Source organism: Anopheles marshallii, chromosome 3 (assembly GCF_943734725.1).
Source record: "Anopheles marshallii chromosome 3, idAnoMarsDA_429_01, whole genome shotgun sequence".
Taxonomy (NCBI): Eukaryota; Metazoa; Arthropoda; class Insecta; order Diptera; family Culicidae; genus Anopheles; species Anopheles marshallii.
This window is the reverse complement of record NC_071327.1, coordinates 17,931,986-17,953,906: the sequence shown is the minus strand read 5'-3', so window position 1 is coordinate 17,953,906 and position 21,921 is coordinate 17,931,986. Positions and strand designations below refer to the sequence as shown.

The following is a 21,921-nucleotide window of genomic DNA, read 5'->3' as shown; positions in this document are numbered from 1 at the left end:
CTAAGGATCGGTTGGGAACACCTCCTTCAGGCCCTGGTGCCAAAACCTTCTAATCTGTTGCAGTTGGCTGCATGTGAGTTCAACTTTTTGTAGTAACTCGTCCGACTGGAAAGAGCAAACACAGTATTATTTACTAACTACAAATTCCTTACCTATAGGCGTACCTCGTTGCAGTTGGGATCGCTGGTCGAACGGACCAACTTGAACGCATCCGGTGGGTAAAACGTTTGATGAAGGGGCGTCAGATTATAGCTTCTAAATGAAAGACAAAAAACACACACACGAACCTCTCAGTTACAAAGTTACAATCAAACAAAACAAAAAGTGATGCCACAATCTGTTAACAAAATCCTTGTAAACCAGGAATAGCATTCCAAAATCCCTGCAGGGTTAGAGCTTTTATTCCAGATGGTTACTATTGCAAGCGTACTCAATGAGTGGTTAGTCTCCAAAAAAAACTCACTCAAAAATAAAACCAATAGGAAAAACGCTTCACCTCCTATTTTCGTCGTATGGCGAATGTTGCCGTGATGGAGGTTGTTGTTGTTGTTGCGATTGTGGATGTTGTGATTGTTGCATACATCGTGCGAGAATTGTATTGTCCCGGTGGTACGCATTCAACTTGCCAATCAGCTTCGATCGGTCCTGTTCCAGCAATTCGGTTCGCTTCTTTAATCGACCTATCTCCTGACAGTACTGCGTCTCCCGTTCCTTCCATTCGGTAACGCTCTTACGCGTTAGTTCCTTCGTCGACAGTGTTTGCTGTTTAAATTCTAGCAATTTCTTCGAACACTCTCGAAGCTGCTCCAGTTCGTGCTGGGTGAGCCGGTACTGTTTGCTCAGCTCCTCGTGGAAGTCTTTCAATTGTTCATAGTTCTGGGATAGTTTGCGATTTGTTTCCTCCAGCTCCTTCAAGTTGATAGCGGAAAAAAATCATTAAGAACAAAGAAAACAATTTGATAACACTGTTTCTTACCAACACTCGCGACGCTTTGACAGCCAACTCATCTTGATTGGATTTAACCACCTCGCACAGGGCGCTCTCCTTTCCTTCGTATTTTGCCAACCGCTCTCGCAGGCCCTGACATTCATCACGTAACACATCACGCTAAAGGTAAACACAAATTAACTATCAAATATCAAAAATGTAAACTGTTTCATTAATGAAACCAACCTCACTAGAAATTTGTTCGCACTTTTCCCGCAATGCATCCACTTCCACTCGCAAACGATTAAGCTGCCGCTCGTATTGTTGCAACTGGTTCTTTTGATCCATCGAACACCGTCGTGCATTGCTCAGCTCTTCGGTGCACCGTTTCTCACACTGCAAAGCTTCCTGGCGGGCTCGTTCCAGCGCCTCCGACAGATTACCGTTCTTTGCTTCGAGCTCCGTAAACTGATCTTGCCTAATCGTGTACTTCCGGTTGATGTCACGCAAACTTTGCTGTAAACGATCGATCAGCTCATCCTTCATGTGGGCCACCTGTTCCACATTGCCGAATCGGCCCTTCAGCTCACTGAGCTGTTCGATCAGCTCGGTCGCATGCTCGGTCGCACGGACCCGATGGTTAACGTACTCCGTTTCGCGCCGCTTCCACTCCTCGGTGCGTTGGGTCAGCTCCTCCTGGATGCGCGTTGCTTCGAGTGTTTTTTGGGCCAGCTGCTTCTGCAGCGAATGAGAGAGTGGCACCTTGGCCTGCAACATTACACAGGAAGAGATTAGTTCACTGAGTTTAAAATGGATAAACAAACCATTCTTACGCGTTCACGTGATCCGGTCGCATTGTTGGTGTTAAAGCCACACTTGCACATCCTTCGCTGCATCAGTAGCTCGCCAGAAATACGCTCCTTATCGGTCTTTAAACTTTCGATTTTGCTCTCCTGTTCATCGCTGCGTGCTCGCAGCTCCTCCAGCTCTTGCCGGACCGTTGCCAGTTGGTGCTGCGAACCGCCCAACTGTTGCTCGAGCTGTACGCTGTTGTCCTGGTAGGACTGGATAGTCTTCTGCAAAAGTCGATTGTGCTCGTCCAGCTTCATAATTGTCGTCTGAAGCGTTGCTGACGATTCCACTAATTGTTCATGCTGTTTGCTCTATAAAATAAAAATGAAATAAAACATTACAATAATGCTTCAATCACATCTTTTACGACCATTTCTTATTGACTAATGTTGAATGAATCTGATTACAGCGATCTCAATGAATCTTTGAACTAAATGAATGAATCTGGATCTCTATTTCAAAGATTCATGAATCATCTAATATTTATGACCTTCACCTATAATCTTGTTCGACTCCGACAGTGCCCTGAGGATTCATGAATCTTTTAAGAGTCGATTCCTTATTTAAATGACTCTTGACTAAAGATTCATATGAATGACTCTTCTCTAAAGCTGCATTAAGATGCACAGCCCTAATACTCACCGTATCAGCGGCAGCAGCCAGTTGATTGCTTAACGATTCGATCTCCCGCCGCAGTTGCTTCAGCTCATTGGAATGTTTGCTACGCTGCTGACTCATCTCCAACTCGTGCAGACGCTCCATTTCGGCGCACTTCTCCCGGAAGTAGCCCAGATGGCCCAAATCCTGCTGGCGCGATACGATTTCACCCCGGACACCGTTCAGCTGATCCTGCAGTAACTTCACGTCATCTTTCAACAGTGCAAACACACGATGCTTCTGTTCATTGAGCTGAAATGGTGGAACGAGGTGAACGTTAATTAATGCACGACGACGCAAAATTCTATCAAGGTTCCTGGAATGAATGGCAAGGAGCTCACAGCGCCTAATTCTACAATAAATCGATGAACCACAATATAAGTCAGAAGGTGGGAGCGTATTGCAGTAAACAACACAGCCCACATCCACTCACACACGCCACAAAAGTCGGAAGCGTGTAAATGACCTGGAAAAATAAACATCCAGAAGCAATCCGGAGTACTGGGGCACGATTTTGTGCTGCTCTGCCGCTATAATTTTCCAACCATCCGGTACACACGCCGCTCCCCGTAGCCTATTAATTGCAATCGCAAGGACAACCCGTTGAAGCCCGGTCGAATTCATGATCACACACTACACACAGAGGGTTGCAAATCGTTTTAACGGTGTTTCTCCCATTTTCCGGTTCCTGTTTTGGTCCTGCTACCGTCTACCGAAAAGCGGGAGCACGAAACGAGGAGTGGCAAAACATATTAAACTTAAACGGAACTAAAACCTAACTGCTGGTCGTACGGTTCTGGCACGAGGTAACGATGGCATGCCGATAGTAATCGGCTGTCTGTATCTGTTTTAACCACCCGCACCAGAGACCTCAGAAGGGCTAGCACATAGTTTTTTTTATGCAAACGTACAGTCCATTTGGGTTCTTTATGTAAATCGTGTCCGGATGCCTTCACTGATGAATTTTTCCACAACAACGACATCCAAAACACTAAAGGAACCATGGAGCTTCTGAGCAGCTTTTAAAGGAGCTTTCTTAAACACTAATGTTAAAATTTCCAAAAATATTTCCCGCACCGATTGAAAATACTCTAAAGCGTACCAAAAGTAATCCCGCTCACTGCACGGGACACGAACGCTCTACCACGTGGGCTCCACTCCCGGCGAACGTCAAACTCGAACTAAACTACCCAATTCCCTACATACGATCGTCAACCTCGGTGGGCTTGTCGTCTGCGTCGTGTGCGTCGACAAAGTTGTTGATGTTTGGCGCGATTTACCAACATTCCTACACAAGGTTCGCGTACGTCCCAGCATTGGCATGCACTGCATTCCCGCCACACGTACACAGGGGGGGGCCATGTAATGGAATCGGTTACAATGTTTTCATCGCCTCGCAGTCGCTCCTTGCAAAAGGGAGAAGAAAGAAAACCTTGCTGGAGAAATTGCAACACCATCCCTCCCGGTCTGACACGGCAGGACCATCCCTTCCGGTCTGACACGGCAGGACGACAAAACCAGCATGCTGTTGCTGTTGTACCAATAAATCTGATTTCAATCGCAAGCAGGCAACGCCGAGCCCTCGAGGACATTGCACCCACCCTGGAGTAGAGAAGCCCGATACCCGATTTCTTCATGCCAGCGTACAGCTCCAGCAAAGGGATGAAGTGCATGGAATGCGCGGGCTATGGTTCTACGTTTCACCACAACTATCCAAGCTGTATACGAACATGCAAGAACGCAAAAAAAAGTGCACCATACGGCACAAGAACTCACAGTGCAATGTGCAAAAACAACAACAAAACACTAGCCCGCTCAACTTATTAAAAACTCATCTTCATATGGGGGAAAGTTTTTCCATTAATATTTGTATCCTTTTTTCTTTGTTTCGCGATCTAAAACTTCCTCCCTTTAATTGAATCGAATTCCATTTCACTGCCAGAGGGATGAACTTTTATCGCTTATCGAGATGCAAAAAGTTTCAAGGCCCAGCGTTGCTCATTTGGACGTTTGGAATGCAATCCACACTGTTATTCCAATCAACTTTTTCTTGACATTACAGATTAACCATTAGACAATAAGGTCTGATATACTTCTTTTATTTAAGCTCAATATGTTGATCCATCATTCTAGCAAATACCTTGGAAGTAGGTCAACCAGAATTCTGAACCTCTCGTCTATGCCCCGCCTAGACATGAAGTAATGAGGCGAACGTTGCAATCAACACTAACACCAACAGATATAGATTTCGATATCATGTATCCTAACCAGTATGTATTAATAAGGCAATATCTCTTTCAAATAGGCTCAATATTTTCATACATTTGTCTACCAAATGGCTTGGAAGTAGGTCACTCATAGCCCAAAGACTCTCGTCTAAGTCTAAGCCCCCCTAGCCTTGAAGTAATGAGGTGAAAGTTGCAATCAAAAGTGTAAAAATTGCCACCAGCAGGTATGGATTTCGATTCCGATATCATGCAACTAACCGAGACATACAAATAACTTAGGCTGGCGTTCTTCATTACACTGCCTCAAGTCACCGTATCGAAGTTAACAAATCTATCCCAAGCTTCTTCTCTTTCCGTCCCGTTTTAGTACGGCGCGTTTGCTTTGCGTGATGCCACTAGTTCTCCGTACAAGCTCCCAAAACAAAACCAGGACAGCAGTGCCCAGCAGTGGCAGACCCCCCTTCTCTTTGGGAAGTTCCATTCGTTTCCAAAGAAATTATAATTCATTTACCACCTGCTTGCACCTAGCGACCCACGCGTGCTAGTGCTTCAATAGTGCCGTAGTATTTACTAAGCAACCTACTAGACAACAACCGCACAGAGTGGTACAGGGTGAGAGAGGAACCTTGTGACACGCAACCCAAGGGTGCAAGACAAAACCGGGGAAAGATCTTCCTTTGAGTGTTTTCCCCCGTACCAGACGACTTTCACATACTGCTCTGCCCTTCACGAGTGTACAAGGGGACGATTAAAATCTGATTATCCTTTAGCATGAACGACTGCCTCCACCGACGGGATGTACACCGCACTCCGCAGTAAAGTATTGGTGTTGATAGCTTCTTTAGCACCGTTAAGGACACTCCTCGTACACGGTTAACGACCGACGGGAGGAAAACAAAAAAGAAAGTTTCTGCACCAACTTTCCAACAATCCAGGGCTATCCACATTCTATTCATTCCCTTAGCGCGCAACAAGCGACCGACACCGCTTTCGTTTGTAAAATTTCCCCAACAGGATATAAAACAGCCCGAACACCTCTCCGTTCCGACGCAAAAGCATGCCTGCGTTGCAAAAGCCAGAAGCTCCGTCGTACCCGACCAAAATGTGGTAATCGATTAAATTTCACGCTTAGCACCGCAACAACGGACGGCTTTTATAGCTCAACATCAATATACAAACCAAATGTGGTGCACCAAATGGAAAACACCAAACAGCCGGAAAGCCCGTATTTTCTGTCCGAACCGAATCGGTCGTAAAATATGATTTCTCAATCAAAACACCACCACCGGGACTGCGGGAAAGGGTGCCAACCGTTGACACCTTTGCCAATTGACGCGATTGCCCTGTGACCCGACGTGCTGTTGGTGCAGTAATTTTTCGGCAAAACCCCCCACACTCCCGAGCTGATGGATGACTTTTGCCGCAATGGGATATTGTTTTTCCGGGACGCGTTAAAGTGTTTCCGTTACTGATACACGGCACGCTCACCTCCTGCCGGATGTCTACCGCATCGGAGATGTCCTTCATATTGCCAAACTCACGGCTCAGCTCGGCCAGCTGACATCGAAGCTGTAGATTGGAGTCACGGTATTGGTCCAACTCGTTGTCCTTTGATATGTTCTGGGTAAAGTGTACAGTACAAAAAAAAGAGTTAATAAAAGAAAACAGCGTCAGCTTCGTATCGAAAATCTAAACCATTACAGACCTCTTTGAATGCGTCGTTCAACTGTTCGCTCAAAAGGATCACCTCTAGCTGCAAATTTTCCACCAGCTCATGAAGAACGCTAACCTAACATTGAAGCAAACGACGGGTTACAAACAGAATCCTTTCCTTTAATGCAGTACTAAATCGCAATCAAGGAAATCGATCCAAGATTAACTTACCAACGCGCTTTAAAGTCAAATCAAGGTTCATGCAAAGAAAAGGTTAAGTGAAGTGTTAAAAGGAAACAACACACTGAAACTTAAGCGAATTAGTGAGCGGCAAACACTGGGCGGGGAAAAACAATAATTTATTGTGAAAATCAAACAATCAACAGTGAGGTCAGCATGGTGTAGAACACCATGGTTATAGATTAACTTACTAAAAAACAATTTGCTTTAAATACTATCCTATAGTATCCGCTAATGAAACGAACAGTATACAATCGATACACTAATCGCACGAGTTTCGCTTGATTGTATTTAACTAATGTAGGCTAGCGTATTGGAAAACGTTCGGCGCTAGCATAGTGACGAACTGGTTGGTTAGTAAAACTATCTCTAGTCGTGTGTTAAATCAGAAGATCATCGTTTACTCTAGCAAACCGAAGGAACACTTCACAGCATCGTCGGTAATGGTAAGAGAAAGTCTCTAAGAAGGCATTTCTGGCGCATTGAATTGATTGGCACATTGCCGTTTAGCAGATCGGAATAAAAACGTCCCGTTTTGTGAAGGGCTTCTTCACATTCTGCCTACGGATCAAACCCACTGAACAGTGCACGCCCGATGGCAGACCAATAATCACCGCCCGGTGCTGGACCAGCATTCGGTACCGGACTGTCACTGTTACCCGTTACAGTGCTGGCCTCAGCGTTGGTTAAGGTTGGAGCGGGTGTGACCACGGTATCATCCTTGCCGTTAGCATGCAAATAACTGACACGGTACGACTGAGGTGCTTGTGGTTGGGGACTGAGACGAAGGCCGGAAAAGAAACTCACGGATGAGCTGCCATTACGCTTCGTTTCCTCGAGGGCAACGCGCAGATTAGAGATGGTGACGAGCAGGTTTTTGCACTGGGATTTGCAAATCGGACAGAATGGTGTACAGATGGTCATATGGAAGAGACAAAAAAAAATGCCAAAATTTAAAAATGCAGTTATAGGAACGATTATAAAAAAGACTTATTGTAAATAGTCCCTTGTAGTTATGGGAATGTTCCATATTTTTGTCGCAACGGTACTGAACCAGGTTCTTTTCTTAAAGGAACGGAACGAACCTAGCAGGTTCAGAACGGAATTCTCATCACTAGTCACTTAATATAATATCAAATCATAAAAATTCGGAGGTTTTTTAAAATAAATTAAATATTTCTTTTGATATAATCATTAAAAATAGACGATCGCTGTCTCAGAGCAGATTTTAATGATCGTCCAAAAAGCTATAACAGAAACACTAAACAAATGCCCAATTGAGAAAGGGATGTAAACAAATGAGTGTATAGAAAACAATTTGGCACAAAAAATGAAAATATAAACAGAATGGTGCGAGACGATACCGCAATAGAATCGCCGCGGCGTATCATGCGCAAAGCTACAGTTTTCGCCGGTTGATCTGAGAATGAAACGCCACCCAGCAAGCAACGCGGAAAAAAACCCTCGAAACCCATCCAACACTTACCTCGTCCTCGATGGCGACCTTTTCCTCGCTTGTCTGCTGCAAATTTTCCCGGTACTGGTGCAGCTGTTTTGTTCCCCCCCGGGGTGGTAGGAAATGGTTGGAGAGGCCAGAAATAAAATACACCAATATGTATAAACGTTAACGGGCACGGATATCACCAACACGTTCGCACACATACCGTTTCCTTGAGATCTTCCACTTGACGCAAGAGTTTCACCTTTTCCATGTTTAGCATCGCGATCGTACGGCTATGGTCGTCGACATTTTCTTCCAGGTCGGCAATCTGGCAAAATGAACGAACGAGATACGATGTAACGAAGTTTCACAACAGCAGCGCACACGTACACGTACCTTTTGAAGCAGTGCTGTTTTTTCACCGTCAAACAACTCTTGGCGTACCCGGCACTGGTTCAGCAGCCGGTCCCGGTTGGTTAGTTCCTGTTGCAAACGCTCCATCTCGACGTGCCGATCGCGCAACACAAGATCCTTCGATTCGATCTCCTTTTTCAGATCATCGATCAGTCCTTGCAGGGTGCAACCTTCGTCCAGGCCGAGCGAAAGCGAGCTGAAGGACTCACTGGCACTGTTGTTGCTGTGCTCCTTGCCTCCTAGCTGGAAAACGGTCATGGTATTGTTGTTGGATACTACACTCGTTCTCTCACAAACTTATTGAAATGTAGCACACAAATCACTCTAAACTATAGATCACCAAGCGATACAATATCTTTTCTATATTTTTTTTTAACTTGCACCATCCAAACACTTCAAATGAAATGTAATTCACCGTTCTAGCAATACACTAGCATACGCGATCGCGCGATCGAACTTTCCAACCCGAGATCCACGCACAAACTGATCCGTCTGTCGAATTGCGGCATTCAAAAGACCCAACCCATTCGTCTGTGTGAAAACCAAGAGGGAAAAACTGCTGCGATGCGCTAGACCAGCCGGAGTGCAATCTCTTCAATCCGGTGGGCGAAACGAAAAGTAACCCACGCGAAAGATAATTATTCATAAACAAAGAATTCTACTGCGCTAATTGAGTGTTAAGTGTAAGTCTCAAAGTGACAAATCTAGTTAAATTTTCATCTAACACACTTCATCATCATCGTCTTTCCCAGAAATGCAACTTACCACGGCGTCGTTAGCAAAATTCGGGTGGAAAATATATTCTAGCCCCGTTCTAGTCGCGTGCTAGGAGGAAGTTATTTTAGGACGGCACACCCTCCGACTATTCTACCCCGAAGGGTCCGTACCTTGGGGAACCCCTGTCGGATCTGCTTGTGCAGTTGCAGTCGCGTGAAGATCGCCGCGTTGCTGTGATGTGATGTGATGTAGGCGTTTTGATGCCGCTATGACATCCCACGGAACGTTCGCTTTCGTTTCGTTTACAAACAACCGGCCCGGTACGGTGGTGGCGCACCCAAGTGTAGTAAAATTAATTGGTTCTAAACTGGGTCTCGACTACATCTCTCTGGCGGAGCGCTTAGATTTGGAGGGGTACGAAACTCGTGCATAGTTTGCTCCCTGGAGAGTGTAAAGAGGAAGTTTGTCGAAGATTGTACGTGCTTAAAATAGTTATTTATCCCGAAGATCCTAAGGAGAACAGAAAATATCTTGTATGGTGCCTGTGGATGAATTTTACAAAATTGACTAATAGTTTCTGTGTTTCATTGAATAGAAGAAACCAATGATAACGTAATATATCTTTTTGTTATTATTTTTCCCCCAGGTGAAGATAAACGAATTACTGAAGAGTTTTATAATTTTTTCATGATCTGCAGTTTCAAAATTGCAGTTTTGAAAATTTTTAGTTCACAAAACGAGCCGTCTGTAAGTAACGGCAAATGAAACAAACAAAACCAACAACGATTAGAGTGCCAAATGAAATATAAAAACAATTCAACAACCCTTGCTACGCCTACAACCACACGCCGCCCGCGTCCGCGTGCCTTCTAGTCTGAATTGTCGTTAACATGCAAAACACGTTTACAAGCTACACGCGCTATACCAACCCTAAATGGCACTAATGGCTGCGTATACAAATATCGCTCGATACTATTGCTTGTAAATTAACACCTTTTAGACGCAACGTGTGGTAATGTAAAAATAACCTTTCTTGCCCACCTCGTTTCCCCGTTTCCGATCTTTCCGCTGACGGAAGAGCTCCAACTTCAACTCGCTCCGATGTGGCGCTTATTTAGCCGCATTCCAACAAACCCTGAAGGAAAATGCACACATGGAACGACAAACGGGCCACCCGAAATGGCAAGCAAAACTTCATCGTTAGCTGGCACATGTCGATTCCAAAATAGATACTGTCACTCTCCGTCACAGGCGCAAGGTGTGAAAACGCATTAGAATCGTAGAATGTGCACCCTAACCCCTGTAAGCGCACTAGAAATGTCCATGCAAGAATGGGGAAACGCAATTGTAGGCCAGCGATTAACTGGGTTACTACGCATTGAGTCTACGGACGGTAGTGATTCAGACACGCTGAAACCTTCTCCAGCTCGATTGCTCGATTTGTCGCTCGTTAATGAGTCGATTGTGGGATCCGCAAGTGGGATCCCCAAAAATAGCAATACTTCCCTTACCATATCCGACGGGATTGGAAGGGTGAAAGATTAATTGCTGACGGGGAAACCGGACTGTTTACAATTGGTGGGCGATGAACATAGGGGTTGTTTATTTAAACTAAGGCACCGGGTCAGCCGGTTCCCACTAAACAGGGCGCATGTACTTAGGTGGGAATTGAATGCTCATTTGCCTGCGGTTTGGTGTTCTACTTCACACTTGCCATCGCTCTGTTTAAAGCCACATGTTTCCCAGTACTTAGAGGGCCATTACTCACCAATCGCTTCAATTGCTGCTCGATGCACATCATCACCTGCTGCTGTTCGCGTTGACCAATTAGGTCAGAATGTTCCAGCCGGGATGTGCTAGCACTTCCGATGCCTTCATCCTGCTCGATCCGGGACGCTGCTAGCTGACGGCACAGCGCTTCACAGCGATCACGCATCGCCTCGATCAGATCATCGTCGTCTTCGAACCGGAGTGAACATCCTGCCGTACCGCTCTCATCACCGTCCACCTCCCTCCATCCGTCACCGCATCCCGACAGCTTACCGGTACTCTGAAGCAGTTCCTCACAGGCACCTCTTAATCGCAGCAATGCCTTTTCCACTTCGCCCAGCGTCGATTCCTTTCGGTGCGATTTCTCATGCAGCTGTTCACGCAACTCAATCAGTTCACGTTTTAACAGCTGCACGTATGCCGATTCCGTTTCACTATCCTGCTGTATCGTACCGAGCTGATTGAACAACTTTCTACTGCTGACGGTGGAGTAGTTTTGCATTGATTGCTCTATCATGGACGAATCGTCACCGGATTCTACCGAATGGAATGAGACAATTGACGCTTGAGGTTGCTACACGGGATCCACGACCGAAAATGATACAAAAGAAACCAGGAAACAATCGTTATAAAGCGTTATAAAACAAATGAACAAATGTTTATTACTACACAGCAAGCATTTGACTAATTGTATAACTAAATTTGAATAAATATTGATCAATTTCGCAGTTTTTGTTCGACCCTCATCACCAAAATGTTTATCGTTTAAATTATTCGTTTCGCAACACGTTTACCCATCACCACCGCACCAAGCATTTGCCCGCCGGAAGCTTCCACTCAGCGAGCTTGGGAAACTTTCTTCGCTATCCCGTTCCCCATCATACAGATCCGAAAACATCGAAGCATTCTCGAGCGACTGAATAAAGGCACGGAGGCGACAAAGATAATTAGCAAAAGCCCATCACCACCACCACCGGTTAGCAGAAGCAGTAACACAACAGAGCAAGCCGTACAAAATGTACGTAGCAGGGCAGATACCTCGTTTAACAACTTAATTTCCTGCCGTTGTTGCGCGATCACCTCATCCCGGAATTGGATGGCGGTGTTTGCCTGTCGCAGTTTATCCTCCTGCTCCTTCAGCTTCTTTCGCAGCTGCGTGATCTTATCGTGGTGATCGGTAATCTCCGATATTAAGCTCCGGTTATCGATCGAGGCCGTCGTCGACTGTCGATAGATGGTTTTAATATAAAATGCCAATCATGTAATGAAAATGACGAAACTGGCCTGAAATTGTTCCAAAGTTGTATATTGTATCCTAACAATATACCTTACCAGTTTCACTTTCTGCAGCTGCTCGTTTAGTGCGACAATTTGTTGCTGTAGTATGGCGATTTCTTTACATTTATCCTCCAACTGTTTGTCCCGTTCCTGAATCATGTTGCGCAACTGCTCCAGTATGGATCCGGTGTCATTTACTTGCTTCCGTAGGTCCACCAATTCATTTCGTTGCTTATCAATTATGCTTTAAAAAAAACCCAACGGGCAATCATGATAACAACTTGGGTTTTCCCACTACTACAGGTGCAATTTACCTTGTTTTTGCGTCCAAGTCCCGAAGCAGCATCTCATCCGTAGCTGGTACGATGGGATAGTTGGAACTAAGCTCAAGCGATATAAGTTGGTCTCCGGAAGGGCACTCCACATTTGGGTCCGTGGTATTTGCTAACCGTTTCAAACGTACATCCGGTCCGAAACGGGTCAGATTCTTGAGATAGGCCGCACGCATCAGCTGCATCCGCTCCATACAGGTGTCCTGCACCTCGCGCAACGACTGCACCAGCTCGGTGTTGACCGTACGCAAACTGTGTACCCATTCGGCATACACGGCAAGCTAATCGTACAATATGAAATGTAACACCGAAGATGGAACAGAACAAAAAGCTGAAACCTTACACTAACGCTCTGCTGCTCTCGGTTGGCCTATCCCGAGAAGGAGCCACGTGTTGGTGGCCACCGTAGTAGGCGCGCATAATAATAGGCTCAGTTGAAAAAAAAACACGCAGCACAACCTTGACCGGAGGCGAAAAACGCGACAGTGCATGGATTGGCCATTGCAGCAAACGATTCTAATTCATCTCAGCCATAAGGGTGACCTTCGTGGTGCGTCCACGATACATGTGCGTATGTGCGCTGCACACAACTACTCACCTTGAAGTCCAACCGATCACTCTCGACCAACTGGATCTGCTTTTCGAACTGCTCGTTCAGCTTGTCCAGCAACCGGGCATTCAGGGACGTATCATCATACTGCTCGGAGGAAACCTTCCCAACGTCCACTGTCGCACCTGTGGGCTTTATCTGCTGCGCGGCCGCTTTAACCGGAACGTCGGATGGTAGCGGTCCGCCACCCTCCGCGTGGGATTCTTTTCCATCTCCGATGGTGTCCATCACCGATACGGATTCTACGGCACATCCACTGTAGAACGGGGTTAACAAGCACACCAGTTCTTGAGGAAACAAAACGTACCAACGTTCACAAACCACCGTCCAATGGTTCAGGCTCGTTCGGAAGATTCTACGACGACAAGAACAAATAGTTTCAACAACGGCCTTACGCCTGCTGTGTTTTTTCCTCACCAACTGCAACGGTTTTGTCAGCACAGTGGCGGACGACTTTTTTTCTGTACGGACACACTCGATTCCATTCACGGAATTGCTTGCTTTGTTTACGTTTGCGTCAGCAGCTTTAGTTGCGTTTATACTGCCCCTGGGTTGACTGTATATTTAAAGGGATTGCAGGTGGAATCTGTTTTGCAGGGTTACCAATAGAAAAAAGTACATACTGTGTAGAGATGCGATTAGTATTCCATAACTCATAATTAGTATATGTGAATCAGGGTTTCGATGGAGCGAATAATGTATTAGACCAAGGCAAACCGGATAATTGGCTCAAAAGATTTACTTTACGTAGAATCAAACACATTTCGTAGAAAAGAAATTTCTTTTTCAGTTCCCAAAAATGCAATTCACATTTTAAGATTCTGAATGTGTGCAAAATGTACAAATGAAAAAAAAGCAGTAAAAAACGTTGATTTTGCATGATTCAATTAGATAATTTTATTAACACATGTCCAGACACGGTCGTTTAAAGGAATTTCAAATTTACACAATTCTTTGCCTCCAAAATCAAATAAACCCATGGATGAATCTTTCCTTTCAGCCGTTATTTTGCCTTATTTTTTATTATCTTTTTCGTTTTTTTTTATCTTCATTCTTCGGTTTATCGTCTGCGCATGATTGCTACTGCTATTGGAGAAGACTAACTGGAGCCACAAATTTTTTTTATGTTCCAGTATGTGAGTGCGTTTCTCCATTTCCATGAAACATTACGCCGTCGGTTCACCTGCACTGCCTGCTGCTGCCGCTACAGTTTACTGTGTGTACCTTAAGTATAAGTTATTTAATTTAATCCTTTCCAGTTACATTACATAGCGTTTTAGTTAGTTTTGCAGTGTTCACACTAATCAGCTCGAGCATGCCAACATTTGAACAGTGTTTGAAGAGACTTTTCCTCTGCCAACAACTACTTCGCAATCAAACTTTTCTCAAATGGATATTCTAGTCTTTTATGTCCACAGAGTAAACAATCTCCATCGTCCTGGGAAGGAATACGCTGTACGTTAACCATTCCCTACAACAGACTGCCTCTATTATTTATACTTCTCCGCAGAAGGTTACTAGAGAATAAACGGTTGAAAGGATTAAGGTCGATGGAGGAGTATGGTTCAAAAATTAATGGAAAATATCAACACGTAAAAGATCATTCCTTAAAAAACATTTCTATCTTCAGCTCTTAACCCTATGCTCTTTACACATGCAGAGACGCCTCCAGTTCCTTTTCATCAGTGATGAAATGTGCGCGCCTTGCTCTTAGAACGACGGTGCTTATCCTTATTTTGTTGCGATTTAATGTGTGTGTTTTGTTTCTAACCTTGCCAATCATTTCAGAATGGATACAGAAAAAAAAAATAATTTGATAGAATTTCTCCCTAAGTTCTAATCTATATAAATGTTCCTGCTCCCATTACGACGCATCTTAAAACAAAACAAACAAAACCTAAAGCACGGAACGCAATTCATGGTGGTTTCGTTTGCCAATTTTCTAAATTATAAACCGTATGCTGTCGACATATCTTGGTGGAACTGTGTGGTTTTATTTGCATCACCGACATTTCTATTCTTATGATTGACTCTTGAACGGACTGAAGGTAGAAATAATAACGCTTTAGCAATCAGAAATAGAGGGCAATAACAAAATTCACTACTTATTGAAAAACAAAAAAAGAAACATACAAACGGTACACAAACAATTGGACGCACAGTAACCGTGAGAAGGCGCACGGTCTCGTAAAATGACATTGTTGTTCATAAATAGATGTCTGCAAGTGTAAGTATAAAACTATCACGATCGTGTACGCATCTTTTCATACGCATTGAAACCCTGCAATGAACAGGAACAGGAGGTAAAATTGAAAATAAAATGTAATGTTTGCAATCACAAGGCCGACGCGAAAAAAAAACTTCCCATTATTGATACTTTACGTAGCAATCTACACGATCACACACGTCTACCTGGCTTGATAGAGACTTATGCGTTACCACGTTTACCAGTCAGATAGTCAAGTCCTTACTACAGAGATTGTAGGACAGGATCGATCCATTCCATAACTTTGTGTATTCTGTATAAGCGACACTTTTATGGTTTGCTATCAGTGTTTCACGAACGACTCCTTTAACTCGAGTAGATCATACATTCAAAAATACAAACAATACAGAATGATAGCAACTGAACGAACAAATTGTCTGCTGGTACACCAGTGTACTGCACATGAAAGCAATATAATCCTCCTTTCTTTCCTACTGCATTACTTCCAAGGCTGCATTTTTCGTCCTACATTCAACCTCACACAAACACTCCTCCTCTGTTAATCATTAACAATGATAAAATGAGAGTGTTCGTCGTTTCAATCTCCTTCTATCTTATGCTCACTTTACAATGAATGATTGGTATTAACTTGCGTAAAATAGCTGTACGTTTCACAGGCGGAACACAAATTAATTATTTTGTTCGATTTTCCTGCTAGTAGAAAAAGCGCACGAATATGCACTTGAGCGATCTCGTCTCCCGTCTGATAGTAGTCCGATTGCTAGACGGAGTGAATTATGCGCATGAGCACGTAGAGAGCCGTAGCATCGAATCTACTACTTTTCTCTATTACGATTCCTATCATGTCGTCGGCAAATCTCGACCGATCGCCCTGTTTGGCGTGAGATAGAACGTACCTGGTTGATGCGTGCTTATTAGTACTGTTGTTTGCATTTTACTGATGCTGTTACCACTGTCTTGCACTGTCGATACATCTTTGCATATATATACTCATTATCTCTCTCTCTCTCTATTTGACGATTTAATTTGTCTTCTGTTTAAGCTAAATACACATAGATTTTCCTATCCTCGGGCGTACGAGCGAGATATTCACGCTCGATTAAACCTTCTATTCTTTTCTTAATTATCACCGGAGACGGCAGGAAACGGCTCTTCAGCTGCGTTGTCACATCGGATACAAGAAGATTGTGCTATGGAAAGATAAACGGAGATCAAATTATCGTCTATGTAGAAGCCTTTCCAATTTCCATTCCCCATATACATACAGGCATCCTCTTTCGTGCCTTCATGATGCGCACGATAGCAGCTTCGATTTCATGCTTCCGATCTTCGTCAACCTTGCTCCGAGTTTCCTTACGTTCCGGTTCCGATTCGCCCTTGGCTGCGACAGTTTGAATTTTAACTCTGTGAAAGACAACGACAAAAATTGAACATCAAATCACCACTGTTCCAACTAAGGCAATTCTTCCAATGTAACGTACTTGTGAAATTTCGACACAAACGCATCGTTAACATAGAATTCGTCCGTCGAGACGATATCCTTTGACGTTTTCGGTGTTCGTACCAGAAGTCGCTGCTGTTGTTTGCCCATCGAAAGAGACTGCAGTGCGCGAATCAGATCTTTGCTAGGGATGTCTGTCTCTTGCTGAATGTCTTCATATGTCATTCGTTCGCGGTTGTTAAACAACATCAACACACACATCTGGAAATGATTAGTTGCGGAAAGGAAGTAAATTACAGCTGAGCTTTTGCTGAGCAGTAGAAAAAAACTTCAAACCTGATACGTCGATAATTGAAGCACATGTCGTTTAGGAGCATCCTGCGATGCAGCACCGACTGCCGGCGCACTACTGCTTCCGGAAGATGGTGCCGTGCTGCTACAGTTACCTTCCGTCTTCTCCTTTTCTGCCTTAACACCGTAAAATTCGGCGTTCATGTACACCGTTCCTACAAAAGTGGAAAAAAGTGGAAGCTTATTATAGCGGCTGTAACGAAATGCCTTGACGAAACTTACCTAACTGTGGCTGCAATGTCAACTGACGCCCTGAATGTTTAGCCAGATAGAATCGTTTAAACGTTTCAAAGGCCTTCCGTGGTGCTGGTGGTATGTTGCAGTTTGGCGTTACCGACTAATGGTAGTAAAAAAGCGTGTGAAAATCTCCACAAAAAACGGTCGACCAGTTGATCTACCTTAGTGGTAGATTACCTTACCTGTGTAGGCCAAAATCCTGTGGTTAGAATTCGAACCGTCAGCTCTACGCCTTCAAGTGCCGAATTGTCGTTGTTGATGTGGTTTTTGAACTCCTCCATTACCGTGTTTGAAACGGACATATCCTTAAACATTCCTTCCAATTTTGAGGTAAATTGACAACCGCATTCAGTCTGAAAAAAACCATTGCAAAATTAGCATCGTCACCAAAGTCAGTTAGCTGCCCATAATGGAATTGTAGTTAATTTACCTTTAATTTTGATATCATGTTTTTCTCGGAATCATCGCTCACGGATTTGTTTAGCAGCAGCCTCTTCGCCAAATGAGCCTTGTAGTACCGCTCGAACACATCCTTCTCTTGCAAATATCTGAATAATACCATCGTTTTATCAAGTATGGTTTCAATTTCTTGCTCGGACATCTGGAATGATTTGATATTACATTTAGAGTTTTGGTTTCGCATGACCGCTTCCCCATCGTGGCAGTAATAACACCTACCCCTTTGCAACCCTTTTTCAGCTTGTCGTCGATAAACAGTGACAGATACTCGGGCGATTTGCTGTTGAGATTAAGGAAGTGTTCAAAATCGGACGATATCATATTCTTGAATGTCTTATCGTTATTGAACGAGTGATAAAGGAAGTGATCGGACCGATCCTTTAAATCTAGCAAGTTCTGCACGAAGGTGATGGGATTCGTGCTACCGTTCTCTTCCTCCTTCACCAAATCGCGACCCAGCGAACGCAGGTTCTGTGACACACAGTCGGCGATCGTCTTAAGGCCACCGCTGACGCGCGAGAACAGCTTGTGCATACAGGCCAAATCTTCGGTCTTTGTGTTTTGCAACATATACACAACGCCCGAGTTTTCCATCTCGACAATCGTACGCATATGCTTCTTAATTAGTTCATCCTCCACCACCTCCACGATACGACTTTCGGTGCTCTCGTCCAGGTACAGCTTGGCCCGTTCGGCCTCCTCCGTGATGCGTGCCTCCACTCGCCGAATGTAAACGCTCGCACTGTTTTCGGCGAGAAACTTTTGCGACTCGAGCTTGTAGAATGCGGCCGACTGCGTGAGGAACGGTCGCTCAAAGTCTTCCTCGTACACCCAGCGCTGATTGATACCGAGCACCATTAGCATCTGGCATGCGTTCTTGATCGCGATATGATCGATCGCTTCACCTTTCCGTTCGCACATTACCATATTCAGTAGCGTTTCTCGCATGTGATCTCGTATGCGCGGATAGCGAACAACCTGCAATGTGCAAAAATGTATTTAATGTTTCATTACCAAAACGAACCAAACGAATATAAGGACAGGATATTGCATACCTGATCGCGGAAGATGTTCAACCCAAGGTTATACACGTTGTCGACATCGTTCTGTTGCACATAAACGCGATCCATGTACATCAAAATGTCCCGGATCATCACCATCGACGTCTGATGATCATTCCAGCACTGATTCAGTGTCTGTAGGAAGCTGCAGTTGAAGCTGCGCAGCACCTCCTCGCGTACCTTCGACTCCAAATGGTGTGTCACGACCTCCTTCAACCCACTGTACAACCGCTCGCCATGCTTGTGCAGTACCATCGTGTACGCATTTCTGTACAGCTCCTCAAACGAAAGGCCCGAGTTGTTTTTCTTCTGTATTTCCTGTATGGCGCTTTTCAACAGCGACCAAATCGACTCCACATACTTCTCATCCATTGTCATCTGAAAAAACGAAAAGAAGCGAAAAAAGTTTAAGTATGATCACAACCACAACTAGTTACAAAATTAGAGCGCTATCCCGTCACTAGCAGACACATTGCCTTACGATCCGTTTAACTATGTTCATTGCGTTCTGTGACGTGCCGCGACTCATCTTCCGCTTCCATTGGATTCGAAACATTACGCCTTCGATCTCCCAGCAGAAGAAGCAGACAGAACTTCACACTACCTTCACCCCGCAAGGCACACATGCGTGCGATTTACAGACCGACACGAGTGTTCGGACACGTGCGAGACGTTCCCCCTTTCAATGTTCCTTTCTGTTATGCACACAACCGAACAAAAATAACACACTTCTCTTAGCCTCTGTGAAAATAGGAACGCATTTAGCAACGATGCGTTTATTAAACTGTTCCAAAAGTAGACTAAATACTCCAAAAAGTGTAGGAACAAAAAGTTGGACCCAAGATCTTGCTGTTACAGCAATCTAAAGAAGAAGAAAGTGAAATAACAATTGCAAAACTAACGACGACAGTAGCACTCTATTGTTTCGCATGAAACAAATGAAAATTGGTTCCTGAAATGTCCAAGTAACCAGTCTAACTTTGCAATGACTGCTACGATGTTAGGGCTCTTGTTTCACTCGCATTTAACATTTATCCGCGCTAACACGTTAAACCGACCATCGAGAAAAGGATGTTGAAATTATGTGCCAAATAGTGAAATAGTGAGGTTGGTGGCAAATTAGTTAATAAGTGATTTGTCCCCTTTGACGTATAGCCACTAGCTGCCGTTTGTGTATAGCAAATAGAAGTAGTGCTATGTACTATTGAGCTGAGCTGAGCACTTGATGTTCAAACTTCCGGTGTTATTAACGATCCTGGATCGCTATTTGTACCGGAGTAGTAAGATAAACCCTAACTGATATCATTTTCAGAACGATATACACCATATTAGATTGTGAAGACACATTGTTGTAAAGCAGTACGATATTGTATTACTCACCGGAAAGGCACGGATCCTCATTTTGCCTTCCTTTTTCTGTGTTGATACACGACTCATCTTGGCGTAATTATTGGCGTGCAACACCTAATCCAGAATGCTCACAAATGTTATGCTATTTACCGGTATTGATCGTGAGTCGTGTTGTTTATTGCCTAGTTAATGAACTCGCTATTTATGTGCGAAACTTGATTCGAACTTTAACCGATGTTTCCACCAAAGTTTGTCGATTTACTTTGGTGATCCTTTTACTTTTACTGCACTGCACACACCGATCGTAACACAACACACACGCACACGAAACAAAACAAAATGATCACTGTTTCACGCACTTACGCAAATAAACTGTATGCCTACACTAAGTTGGACTGAAAACGGTACCTCCTTTCTAGTGGAACCGGAATATGCACATTGTCGCCAGGAGTTCAGAAGCTTTCTAAGTAAGACGTTGCCTCATTATCAGAACGGTCGTTACCTTGGATGATCGCGACGTATGCTTGGATTTAATTTATTTCCCTCTTTGCCCTATCTTTATCCACATACGTTCTTATTCCCTTATGTATTTATTATGTGCATGTAGGTAAAAGCACACGTATCGATTGACAGACATAACAGATTGATTCACGAGGAGAAAACAACACTTCACGGTATTACCAGGACCTCTTAACATACAGATAGTGTCAATGAAACATCACCACTGGAAACGGACCTAAATATCTTCTCAGGATGCGCTATGCACCATATGATCATGTCGAATTCTGTGTCTAATCATACACCGATACATGTTTTACGCGTTATTCGAAGACAACCACCAGTAATATTTCCGTTCCGTTGCCTTCCGTCTTCTGACAAGGATTCTTCCTCACGAGCAAGCGCACTCTCAAGGTAAGAACGCACGCAACAAACAAGATATCCTTCAATCTCACAAAAGATCCAAGATCCACTGATCCAAGAGTTGTGACCGTCGCAGCTGTGGTGCCTAAAACGAGAAATTAAAACATTTCGTTAGTAAGTCCATAATAACAATCACTGCGTACTTTTCGTATGACACGGTTGCGTTGCTCAGAGCGCTAACTACACGAGCTGCATACGTTTTTCTTTGTGAAAAACACCGGTCGCGGAAAGCAAGGCCAATGACACGGGGTGGAGGATTTTTCCCAAGGAGTGTGTTATTTATTATTGTGTGCTGGAATTGCAATAGCACACGCAAGACCGGAACGGGACGTGCTGAGGGGGATGGGGGTAAGTGTAGTTTGTGGCTTTGTGTGTGTGTGCATGTATGTGTGCGTATGTATGTTGACTTTTATCCTCTTTCTTCCTTTCTTTGCATCGCAAATCATCCAAGGAGGAAAAACGGTCCCAATTAGCACAAAATTCCTCATGAATCAGATACAGATGGTGATGAAAATTGCCGTGATGTTCTCCTCACACCCGTCTAGTTGCCGAACCGGACACTTCTTCTCGCACACACTTTCTGAGGTACACATTGTCAATGCTTTAGGAAACCCGCACTGGTGAATACCGAGTTTAAGAAAGAAAGAAATCCCGTAGGCAGAAAAAAAAACATTACCAGCCGTATCGGGACACTCGGTGTCTTTTGAATCAATTCGTCCATCGGATGTGGCTTACAGGGAACGTCAACCTCGAT

The 21,921-nt window shown here is 44.2% G+C and overlaps 2 protein-coding genes across 2 annotated transcripts; both read right to left on the bottom strand.

Annotated features, from left to right (window-relative positions):
• Nucleotides 1–13,348, bottom strand: LOC128713856 (myosin-16-like). The gene is made up of 18 exons (XM_053808727.1): nt 13,109–13,348; nt 12,493–12,791; nt 12,233–12,422; nt 11,939–12,124; nt 10,899–11,474; nt 8,396–8,656; nt 8,223–8,327; nt 8,045–8,107; nt 7,366–7,440; nt 6,371–6,454; nt 6,154–6,285; nt 2,423–2,689; nt 1,762–2,091; nt 1,175–1,696; nt 977–1,108; nt 497–909; nt 165–255; nt 1–105 (listed from the first exon to the last, which is right to left on the bottom strand). The coding sequence occupies exons 1-18, from the start codon at nt 13,346–13,348 to the stop codon at nt 1–3; spliced, it is 4,071 nt and encodes a 1,356-aa protein (XP_053664702.1).
• A 3,036-nt stretch (nt 13,349–16,384) lies between these two features.
• LOC128714238 (cullin-3) lies at nt 16,385–20,333 on the bottom strand. Its single transcript, XM_053809113.1, has 10 exons — nt 20,277–20,333; nt 18,891–19,274; nt 18,055–18,813; nt 17,807–17,977; nt 17,559–17,729; nt 17,362–17,476; nt 17,125–17,294; nt 16,829–17,049; nt 16,613–16,751; nt 16,385–16,537 (listed from the first exon to the last, which is right to left on the bottom strand). The coding sequence occupies exons 1-10, from the start codon at nt 20,331–20,333 to the stop codon at nt 16,385–16,387; spliced, it is 2,340 nt and encodes a 779-aa protein (XP_053665088.1).
• Nucleotides 20,334–21,921: the final 1,588 nt, after the last annotated feature.

Bases quoted from the DNA above. Each gene is read 5' to 3' on its own strand.
- LOC128714238 (XM_053809113.1), bottom strand. From the start codon at position 20,333: ATGAGTCGTGTATCAACACAGAAAAAGGAAGGCAAAATGAGGATCCGT. The intron at 18,814-18,890 runs GTATGCAATATC...TGCACATTGCAG, and splicing joins TGAACATCTTCCGCGATCAG to GTTGTTCGCTATCCGCGCAT. The intron at 16,538-16,612 runs GTATGTATATGG...ATCTTTCCATAG, and splicing joins AGGCACGAAAGAGGATGCCT to CACAATCTTCTTGTATCCGA.
- LOC128713856 (XM_053808727.1), bottom strand. From the start codon at position 13,348: ATGGACACCATCGGAGATGGAAAAGAATCCCACGCGGAGGGTGGCGGA. The intron at 2,092-2,422 runs GTGAGTATTAGG...TTTATTTTATAG, and splicing joins TGGCTGCTGCCGCTGATACG to AGCAAACAGCATGAACAATT. The intron at 106-164 runs GTACGCCTATAG...TGCTCTTTCCAG, and splicing joins GCGATCCCAACTGCAACGAG to TCGGACGAGTTACTACAAAA.